Raw genomic sequence first — 11,894 nt, forward strand, 5'->3', positions numbered from 1 at the left:
GGGAGGGCGGCCGGAAGGGAGGGCGGCGAGCCCCGGCGGGGGCTCGGCTCTCCCCCCCCCACCCGGCGGCCAGAGCGGCCGGCGGCCGGGACGAGGGCGGGGGGGGGTTGGGGGCGGCCAGAGCGCCGGGGGGAGGGCGGCGAGCCCGGCTGTGGCCCCGCGCTCCCCGGCGGCCGGAGCGCCGCGCCGCCCCCCTCCAGGTGCCGCCCCAAGCACCAGCTTGGGTGCCTGGAGCCAGCCCTGGGGTTACCTGAGCTGTTGACCTGACCTCACCTTTAGCCTATATCATAACAATTAGATACAACTGTAAATAACTTCGTTACATCCTAATTTCTTCAAATAACCTATTCAAAAGATATCAATTTTATCTATATGGAAATTTGAAAAGTATACATTATTTCGTTATTAAAATTGTTTGGAACAAAACAAAGATTGACATGCTAAATTTCTTAAGCAACTCATTTTTTGATTATAATATAAGGCTAGATTTACTTATAAATTCTCAGAAAATTAATTCTATACCCAAGATAGACTGTATCTTTCATATGTAACAGAGAGGTTGAATCCTTGCTTTATGTGCAAAATGGAAACCAGCCTGAACAGAGTCATAGCCAGCACCTCCATAATTACTACTATTCTGAAAGTCATTTTAAGCAGCATTCCATGATGTGACTGCCACCAATATGGATAAATGAGAACAATCAACATCCCATATACCAACCTGTTAATCCTTTTACAGTAGGGACTTCGTGGTCCTGCAGGGCTAAAAGGATATCTTCGTCTCACAGGAGAGGATGGACCATTATAAAATAGGTTGGGCTTTCTTTGGTGCCTTGGCTCTATTAAAAGCAAAAAAGTTTAATTTAGGATAGTTCTAGTAGATCTTTAAATCAGAGTACATAACACAAAGAGCAGGAAACAAGTGAAATATTATCGGACAGATGAAAGTCATAACTAGGAATTACATTGACAAAAGCAATGTATGCCAAATTTGTTTAGATTTAAGAAAAGTCATAAAAACACTGTTTTCAACTACTTTTTAAATGTAAAACTGAAAACTGGTTGGCAAGTCGTTTTTATTTGTTACTGTTCCTTCAGGAGTATTTAGGGTGACTTTCTTAATGAAGATTTTTAGACCAAGATCAGGAAACAGCAGGCATTCATTTGTAATTTATTAGAAGCTTATAAAATAAATATGAAGAGTAATCGTGTTGTAAACAGGAACTAACTAAATATATAGGTTGAATTATGCAGTGATCTTAAACCACAAGATCTTTTGTAAGTTAACACGATGGAAGCCAATACTGAACAGATAATACAGTATTTAAATCCTTTTGGGAAAAACCGTGTATCACAGGATTCAAGGACACAGAGTGGTGTGCTACTAGCCTGTTGAGCACAAAACAGTGGAGAAGATGCAGGGGAGATTAAAGAGGCCAGATCTCTCTGAAGAAAGGAGGGAAAGCTAAGAAAATGAAAGTTTGTTTTGCCAAAGATGGTGTTTATGTAGCCTCTAACCACAGACAAGAAACAAGGCTACCAGAAGGGGGGGGGGAGAGGGAGGAAGAAAAAAAAAAAAAAAAAAGGATATATACAACCTACTTTCCAATGGGGCTTGGTAGCGTACAACAGTTTTCCTCTGTCTAAGGTCATAGCGCTTTTGATTATCTTCTCCATCCTCATCTTCCTGGTCTTCAGCTTCTTCTTCAGATGACTCTATAATTGTAAATTACACTTACCCTTAGTTTAATGGAAAACAACAGAGTCTTAATTCATTGATTACATATACCATGAATACCACCAACCATATTTAACATTCATAATAAACCTAGCTAACTGATATAATAGAAATGCCCTCTGTATTCTGCAATGTTGAGGTTCAGAAGCCCTTTCTGTTTAAAGGATGACTCTTCCAAGTGCTCTAAAATCCTCATGCTTATTCAGATTGCATTGAAATTTGGTGTGCCTCATAGGGGTGCTGGGTAGAGTGAGTGATGCAAATATGGGGTCATTTGAGCACAGGGTTCCCAAGATGCAGTTTTTGGTGGGAAGCTGTATTTCTTAAGGTTGAGACACTACCAACTTTTTTGGCACATTCCTGGTGGTCAAACCAAGGATCTGATCATCGCCCAAATGGTCTCAATCATTTGACTGTTATTCCAGATAGTGCATGGCACCAACTACCCCTTTGGAGAAGCAACACTGAAAATGTTAAGGAAAGGGTTTAGCTCTCTAGCTTAGTATGTACTAAAAACATACATTACATGGACATGTGCAGAAAGACTACCCAAGAGAATTTCCAGCCAGACAGTGTCACGTGACCTGGATGGCTCAAGGGGACATGCTGTGGCCATGAAATCTGAATTACACTGAGGCAACTTAAGTTTGAAACCCCTTCTTTGCAGAAATCTGAGAAAACTATAGGCACGTTACTAAATCTGCCTGTCAAGGGCTTTTATTTTGGGGAAATGTAAACTGAGTACAACAGATAATTCAGAAGGCAGTCAAACTAATTTTCAAAAGAAAAATAAAATTACATATGTGAATGCTATTCTGGGAAGTTGGGGAGAAAGGTTTGGGGGATTATGAGAAAAAAAGGGGCTGGGTCTCAGGCAGATTGGGAGGGTGAGATGGGGTGGGTGGCCAGCCAACACACACCACATTCTCCCCTCCCAGGTGCGTGTCAGGATCTTGGAGGGAGGGGGACCTGATCCTATGGGTGGGTTGGAGCTCCTCTCCCTGCCATCTACACAGGCTCTCAGGGCTATGCCTTTCTAAGGGGATCAGAGGTCCTCTCCTTTCCTCCTGTGTGTGTGCTGGGATTTAGGGAGTTCCTAAAAGTAGATCAAATTAAACTTCTGAAAAGCAGTGAATGAAGAGTTAAGGACATGCCATCCCCACATGGGGTAGAGGGGCTGGCCAAAGTGTGGGAGAAAGCAGCCAGCTTGGAGGGGGGGGGGCAGACTGGGTGGGCCTGGGGCATGGCCAGGAAGGCCTGGCTGCAACAGGGGTGAGGATCCTGGCTGGGGTGGGACATAGTTGGGGCTTGGGGCCTAACACAGTGTGCAGCTTGACTTATCTAACCAGGTAGCACACAAGCCTCCAGTGAGCTGCTGCCAGTGATCCGTATGTATCAGCAGAGGGCACCAGACAACAAGGAGCAACTTTTTATGTGCTAACAGCTTAATGGGATGGAAAGGGAAGGCTGAGCAGAGCTGAAAAGGCTGGCAAGGAGGCTATATGATACGGGAAGGGAGAGAAGAACAACGCCATGGCAGTCTTCTCATGCTCTTTAAGTTACTTTTACCAACATAAAAATAAAAAATGTCAAGACGTTGAGAAACAGATTATGTCTGATTTCTCTCTGACCTGTAAGCACCTCCACCCTCCAAACATTTCAAAGCACAACCATTATACCATTCCACTATAACAAACTGAACAGGAGGTGGGAAGAGCCATTCAGGAATCACATACCATTGTTTATCCTTTGCTAGCCACAGTAGCACCTCAACTGCAAACATAGGTGAGAACTACAACTGCCTAAATGACCACTAACTCCTACAAAACACACTTTTCTTTCAGTTAAACAAAAAAAGAACCTAGGAAATTCACTGACAAAAAACTTGGTTAATGAATAGTTAAGGTTGCCTGTAGTATTTTGTGTCCTTCCAGAATGTTAAGTTCAGCAAAAAACTCAAACCTCTGAAAAAGCAGGAAATACAAAGTTAAAGGTACAGGACAATACAACCTTAACTTCGCCCTTTTTAAGCAATGCCCCAATATGCCCATAACACATTCACCTCTACCCCGATATAACATGAATTCGGATATAATGCGGTAAAGCAGTGCTCCAGGGGGGCGGGGCTGCGTACTGCGGCGGATCAAAGCAAGTTCGATATAACGCGGTTTCACCTATAACACGGTAAGATTTTTTTGGCTCCCGAGGACAGTGTTATATCGGGGTAGAGGTGTACTTACACACTGCCTTTATAAATATTGCAAAACACTCACGTAATAGGACATGTGACCTATACCTGTCCCACTCTCAACCACTTAGCCTACTGCATAGAAACACCACCACATCTGCTAAATTTCACAACCCTGTTACACCCTTTTGTACAGGATGCCATTTAAATATTTTTATTAAAGCTAATGTTAAAAAATTATATAATGCATAGGTTGGGGGGAAAAAAAGTGTCTGTACATCTGGGTATAGTGCTTAGATTATCCACAAATATAAAGTTTGTTTTAAAACTCATAAGATACATGTAGTGCATAATCAGCAATAACCCACATTTAGGGAATAAATTTAAGAATACAGTTTAGTTATTAGCATCCAAGTATTTAGGTACACTACTCATGAAAAGTTATATAGAGAGTTGGTTGTAGAAAGCAAATATAGCAATGAGTGAAGATTGCCCCTTAGTATTTGAGCATTTAGGGTAGGTTATCCATTTAGAAAATACTATACTCCCACATACTATCATTAAACGGATGGACCTCTCACATCCTACTTCGCTGCTGACAATCCCGATGAGAAGAAAACCCCTGTGCACTGCTAGTGACAACCTTCAGATCTCATTGCTGAAGTGAGTCTAGACATGATACATATGCACCGCTTTCTTTTGATCACATACTGATGTGAGAAGGCAATTGGGTCAAGAAGAAAGGTTCAGGCTCTCTGAGAGGCAGGGTCCCCAGATCTCTTATCACACCTCAGCCAACCTGCTCAATCTAATCCATCCACCATTCAATACAGCTAGCTATATTTAACACAATGAATACAACAGCAGGTGATGCATATAATTCCCAGGAGATTATTGCCTGTTCCACGGAGACAGAGTTAAGGTTGCATTTGTGCACACCTTAACTCTGTATTTCCTGGTTTTCAATCAGTTTTGCTGTACTTGACATTGCAGACGGGCACAAGACGATACAAGGCAACCTTAACTCTGACTTAATGAAGCTTTTTGCCAGTGAATATTCAAAACAGGCAGCAAAACAAATATCTGTTATGACAGGACTAGTTTCTAGGAGTTAAAATCAATTATACTAAACCTCTCTCTGTGTAGATTTCTAAAATTGTGTTACATTCCACTACATACTGGACCTGAAAGACTGCAGACTTCCAAGAGCAATTTACTCAAGAGATAGTCCAGGATTAGGAAATCAGTAAAGAGGGACATTCATATAGAAACAAGGGGTAATATCCTGGCCTCATTAAAGTCAACGGCAAAAGATGCATTGAGTTCAGTAAGTCCAGGATTTCACCCACTGTTAATTGTCTCAGATGAAATGTCAATGCCATTAGAGGTGATAATTGTATTTTCTGTTTGCAGTGATGGTCTCAGGATATTAAGAGACAAGGTGGGTGAGATAATATCTTTTATTGAACCAACTTCTGTTGGTGAGAGAGACAAGCTAGGGCTCTTCTTAGGTGTGGTATTTCTGTTATTCCAAGACCAAACCGTAAAGAAAAAGCTCTCGTGGCTAACAAAGCCCAGGACTGGGATTCAGGAGATACAAATTATTCCCAGTTCTGTTGCAGATTATGAGCAACAATGGACCAGTCACTAACTTCTCTATGGCTCATTTTCCTCCATACATAAAATGGGGATATCTACCTATAGGATAGAGGCTTATTTTATTAGCCTTCGTAAAGTAGTTAAGGTCATCTGATGAAAGGCAGTAAAAGGGAAAAACCCAAGTACAGTTATCTGGTATCTTATTTAAAAATATCCTCATCTTAAAGATGAGCTGAACTGATAGAGATAAACCAAAATATATAGTACTAGCTGGATGCCCTACAGAGTAATTCATATTATCTTTACAACCAACTCGCTCACTATAATTGATAAAAAGTTTTACCCAATCCTCCCTTTGAAAACATTAACATTTTTTATAGAATTACTGCCTGCTGATAATGGAAATAGTAGGAAGAAATCCTAAATCAAATGACAAATTATTTAGAGTTTACAGGTACAGTAAAAAAAAATATTTTTAATGTTACCCACATTCACCAGGAATTTGTTAAATAGCTGATCTGGGACTAGAATCTGATAATTTCTGCTACTACTGTGAAAAGAATAAGGGAAGAAGAGGAAGCACAATGAAGACCTGAACACGATTAACCTCTACTATGTATACTGTAGTAGTGCCTAGAGCCTTACACCAGATCAGAACCCTAGAGCCAAATATACAGGATATACAAATATACAGGAAAAGATAGCCCCCTACCTCAAAACCAGCATGGACAGAAAGGTTTGATAAGGCCATGAAAATAATTTGAATAAAGTTCACTCAAGAGTTGACAGATCTACACTCGTGGTTGTTTGAGATTCTAAATTAAGAACTTGCTTTGTTTTCTCAAAAGCTAGTAGCGCAATATCAGTTTACATTCAGATGGTTATTGCAATTTTATATATATATATATATATATTTAAGTGAAAGCTTAAGTTCTGCAAAAATTGATTGTCTACATCCCTCTGCTCACTGGAGATAGCTTCCTACTTGCCAATAACTTTTCACGTTGCTTTTTCAAGCCTTTATTAGCACCCCAACATTATGTGCTGAAAATGTTATGTAACAAGAATTAGATGTTGGGTGATTCATAAAGGCACTGTAAAATATGCCTTAAAATATAATAGAAAAAAATCTACATTAAAACACACTGAAGAACTGCTGACATTTAAATCAAATTCTGAATGTGCACACATTGGAGAAATAAAAGCATGTACTGTTGAAAAACAGCTAAGACAAACTGTAGGTAAATGTAATATAACTACAAGTGTTCAATAGCAATAGTTGCAAGAAAACTGGGTCTTGAGTTATTTGAAATTTCCTATTATTTTGTTTTTGGATATATTTGCAGTTTAAAGTCTACACATGTAAGATCTCAAATTGATATTCTAAAAAGCATTTTACATTAAAAAAGTGAAATAAAGCACTGGCCTTCCAGTAGTTACAGTACTTGGGCTGGAGCGATTCAAGAACTGTAAACAGAGAATCTAGAACTAGCAAGCTGAATTTTACTTTTAGGACAGCAAGTCCCCTTTTTCTGATTAATGCCCTTAGCAACATCCTTATGCAGATGGGGCAGAAACTCCTACCAATGTGTTGTGAAGAAAAATTACATCTACAACAGTGCTAATATTCTCAGCATCAGCAGTTTTGATAGTTCATTTCAACAACACTGGCTAAGAATGAAAAAGATTCTGGATATTCAAATGTGTTTTGAAACTGTGTTTATATTGTACAGTGCAGTATCTAACATTTTCCTACTTTCACTTGAGGTGAAAGTAAAGCATGACAAGCTTTATTTAGAACATTATTTCTACTCTGTTCAAGGGACATCTCTTGCCTCTATTATTAACTTGTGACATCAAGAAAAGATGGAATCTTACAATTGCACACAACACAGAGAGCCATGTTTTACGAAAAAATTTCTGTAGTGTAGAACCCTTCAACAGACCATATTAGAAGTGTTAAATATAGCACACAGAAAATTAAGATAGTGACCTGCACTGCCATCTTGATTATCAGTGGTTTCTTCATCAGTTCTTTGCTCTCTCTTTTGCTTTCCTCGAGCATACATATCAAGATTTTCCTAATTACGGGACGGGGGGGAAGAAAAATCATTGACAGTTATATAACAAATTTGCACATGCTCCAGTCCCTGCAGCATGAACATCATATATACAGCAAATTTATCAAGGTATTGCACATGCATAAAAGGCTAAATTAAAGCGTGGTTGTACTTAGCAGAAGAACTAAAAGTGGCATTGGAAGGCCAAGTTTATTGTCTCTTAATATTCACATCAAGTATACTCCATTTCAGTTTATGTAACAAATTAAACCCAATCAGAAAACTATAAAATATTTATTCTGCTCAATATTAGGTAAAGTAATCCAAGAATTAGAAAAGGCCCATCTATTTAAAGTCAGTTCACTATCCGCTTTGCCTCGGTCTTCTCAGTTAGCACCTTCGTTCACGGACAATAAAATTACGAAGGAGGATAATTAGCACCCTGAAAGAACTTCCAGCACCAGTGAAAAAAGTGTGGCGCTGCACACGTAAGCTGCAAGTTCCTCAACTGTATGTAATCTACCTTTAAGAGACTATTTGAGGTGGTAACATATCAAGATGTAGCTGGCAAAGAGGAACTGAACACACACACACACACACACACACACACACACACACACACACACTTAAAGCTATAAACTTTCCAGACCAGCACCATCCTCTATGTTTGCTTTAACCAGCAAAATAGGATAGAAACTGACAGCGGAGGATCAAAGCTACAACCGGTAAACATATTGGTTGTGCTTATTCATTGGAAGCCTGATCAGCTAGCAATCCTTTTCCAGATTTCAGTTAGGTTTATTTTCTTTTAGTTTTTAATAAGAATTAAAGTATTAAAAGACTGAAACAATTGTTAGTAAATATAAAATAGCCTTATTACCACTTTTGAATGGCTATCCAGAAGTTAGAATATAAAAATACTGGCTTATGGCTAACATCTCACTGTGATAACATTATATTCTCTACCCCTCTCAATATAGCTAATATGAAATGCTAATATGAAAATATTAAAAATAAAATACAAATGAACAAGTCATTTGGCTGTTTAAAAGACAGCCTCCTTATGAATCTAGAGAAACATTATGAGTGCATATTTACTTCCTCGGCATCATTGAACACCCCAAGGTCTTCCAAGTCTATCATTCGGCGTCTACGCATCTTCTTCATGTCATCCATTTTTTGTAATACTGCTTCTGCAGTGCTGATATAAAAAGTGTGACACATATGTGAGTTCAGACAGTAGGAAAAAATGTGCATCAGTTAGCATGAAATTTCAATATGATGTGCTTAAATTGACACTGTTAAACTGATGCATAATCAGTTTTTAAAAAATAAGTTTTAAAAAAGTTTCGTTGTTTTTATTTTTATTTTTTTTTAAATAAAAGATGTTTCTTTCCTCTATTGCTGTGTGAAAAACCCACCTAAATTGGGGGGGGGGGGGGGGGGAAGAGGTCGGGCCAACAACAAACCAACCAACCCTATAGAGAAATATTTTTCTAATGTCTTACAGTTATAGTAGTTTTTAGTGCTAATTATTCACTTAGTACTATCACAAGTTTCAGTTGGAAGCATTATTTTAAATTGACAGTGTCACTTTAAGAGACAACGGGACAAAATGTTTACTCACCCTTAACTGTACTTCTAGACTAGTATTTTTTTCCATAGTTTAGATTACTAGACATGCACCCTATTGCTGTTGAGCTTTGAGAATCGTCAGGAAAGCAATGCCCACTGGGGCTACACAAGTGCCATCCTATAGCACCAAACATTCACAGGCTATAAAAGGAAGAAAACTCCAGCACTAATATGGTCACTAAGTCAACCAATTCTTTCCTCAGTCAAAAGAGAAACTCCATCACTTAAGCCCCCCCCAACTTGTACATATGTGGCATGAGATCTATTTAGTACATAAGGAACTCCTGACACCAAAGAAGTTGCTTCACCAGGGGTAGGCAACCTATGGCACGCGTGCCGAAGGCAGCACATGAGCGGATTTTCAGTGGCACTCACAGTGCCCGGCTCCTGGCCACTGGTCCGGGGGGCTCTGCATTTTAATTTAATTTTAAATGAAGCTTCTTAAACATTTTTAAAACCTTATTTACTTTACATACAATAGTTTAGTTATGTATTAGAGACTTACAGAACGAGACGGTCTAAAAAACGTTAAAATGTATTACTGGCACGCGAAACCTTAAATTAGAGTGAATAAATGAAGACTTGGCACACCACTTCTGAAAGGCTGCCGACCCCTGTGCTACACCAATCCATTACTGTCTGGATGTATGCTTCTTCAATGCCTAAGATGGTGACAGAAACACTAGGGTCCCAGAATCAACCAACTCCTTTCTTGGAATGGTTTATTCCTAAATCAGAACAGATGCAAGCCAGAATTTGGTGTTTTGGTACCATGCAACTGGCTTCCTCATAACTGGCATTTTCTGAGCTGAAGAGGATAGCGAAACCAGTTGTAGATTGCAAAGTGGACTGGGGCCCTGGCTCATAAGACAAGCCTAGAGCCACCTCACCCTGTAAGCAAGGGTTAGAACAGTGATCCCCAAACTTGTCATGTTGCACCCCCTCCTTACCCATGTCCGAATGCACCCTCCTCTGGAGCTGGGGTCGGGAACCGGGGCCTGGAGCAGGGCCACGGCTCCTGGGGTTGAGGGTGTGAAAAGGAGGGCATGCAGACAGGGTAAGCGGGCCGAGGCGGGGCAGAGGCCACAGCCAGGGGCCAGGGCAGAGCTGGGGACAGAACGGGGCTCCCTTCTTGCACCCCCAAGGAGGCTAGCCCAAGCCTGCCATGCCCCCCACCCAAACGTTCCTCCATGACCGTTAAGGGGTGCACCCCACAGTTTGGGAACCACTGGCTTAGAGGTATACAGGCTTTACATCAAGCAACAATCCAGGAACAGGGTCTAGCAAATTAAACAAGAGATATATGCATCAGATTCTAAGGACATAAAACACACCTTTGAACTCAGTCTTGGTAGACCTTTGAAGACTGGATTAGTCATAACTCTCCAGGGGCTAAAACCAGGGTCAAATTGGCCTAGCTGCACAACAGCGAAGACTAATAAAATTTTAAATTAAAACGTCTAAAAATACTAACAACTACAGGTCAAGAAAAAAGTTATCCCAACAGGGAAGAAAGGCCCTACCATTTACAATTGACTAGAGGCAGGAAGGAAACGATGTGGCTGGGACCACATGGTCCTTTTATAAGCTTGATTCTGAACACTTGGTGCTGTGAGCAGGTGGTTGTGCAGTCCAATAGGTACTGCATTATAGAAGGCTCCTGGAACTCAGCAGCGCCGTAGGAACATATATAAAGAATTTTCATAGTTAATTTATTTTTGGCAAACTTTTTTAATATGTTTAGCCCACATGGTACTCAAGAACATGCTTATGAGTAAGCGTTTAGGAACCATTTTACCATCTTTGAAGGACAGAAAAACACTTACTTCGTTATAAGTTTGTCAAACAAAACGGATTGGTTTGTAGTACTATAACGGCTTCGCCTGATTCTGCAACTGCGACGCACCTCCACATCCCCACTCTCTCCATGGACTTGTTCAGCAGCTTTCACATCAGCTCTGGTTTTCAAAGATCTAGTGACTGGAATTACTAGGTTTATAAATATACAATATTAAGAACATTTTCCCTCAAATATGGAGAAAAGAAATCTTGCAAAAATCCACCAGTGTTGGACGTTAGTTTAAATACATGATTGTTACTGTTATCACTTTTAATTTAAAGTTGAAAGTACTTCTACACATTATATTCTATACTTAAAATCACTCAGATACAAATTATATCTCTAACAGATTTTAAAAAAACGTAACCAGCCAGGATAAGTATGCAGTTTATATTCTAGGTAAGAGCAAACTGGAATAATTATTCCTATCTTGCAAAACACAACCGTGCACGATTTTAGTCTACATATTCTACTTTTAAGATGTTTTCCTTCACTGATTTATACAAAGTTGTATCATACAAATATTTATATAAATACCGGAGGCAAGCTATTCACAAGTAACTAGCTATTTTGAGTACTCAAAGATTTACACACCCAACTTGACAGATTAAAAGGGATCAGATATACAGAGGGTCAATGTTCATGCTTTCAGGAGATTTAATTTGTCTAAAGTTGCGCACCCACATACAGACATACTCAAAATCTCAAGACACTTTTGAAAAACCTGACAAACATTTATACATGGCATCATTAACCTCACACTAAAAAGGCATGTTTTTAAAATAGTCACACACACACACACACACACACACACACACACACACACACACACAC

The 11,894-nt window shown here is 39.7% G+C and overlaps 1 protein-coding gene across 2 annotated transcripts in view; it reads right to left on the reverse strand.

Annotated features, from left to right (window-relative positions):
* The window catches only part of ATAD2 (ATPase family AAA domain containing 2), an 87,003-nt gene extending 75,877 nt beyond the window's left edge, over positions 1–11,126 (reverse strand). For both annotated transcript variants that reach the window (XM_026646310.1, XM_026646317.1), the window contains exons 1-5: positions 11,047–11,126; positions 8,684–8,786; positions 7,519–7,606; positions 1,603–1,716; positions 722–839 (exon numbers count right to left, since the gene is read on the reverse strand). In XM_026646310.1, the coding sequence (XP_026502095.1) occupies positions 722–839; positions 1,603–1,716; positions 7,519–7,606; positions 8,684–8,761 (398 nt within the window). In that variant the 5' untranslated portion in view covers positions 8,762–8,786; positions 11,047–11,126. The remainder of the gene's footprint in view (positions 1–721; positions 840–1,602; positions 1,717–7,518; positions 7,607–8,683; positions 8,787–11,046) is intronic.
* Positions 11,127–11,894: the final 768 nt, after the last annotated feature.

Source organism: Terrapene carolina, unplaced genomic scaffold, assembly GCF_002925995.2.
Source record: "Terrapene carolina triunguis isolate 2854851 unplaced genomic scaffold, T_m_triunguis-2.0 Scaffold58, whole genome shotgun sequence".
Classification (NCBI taxonomy): domain Eukaryota; kingdom Metazoa; phylum Chordata; order Testudines; family Emydidae; genus Terrapene; species Terrapene triunguis.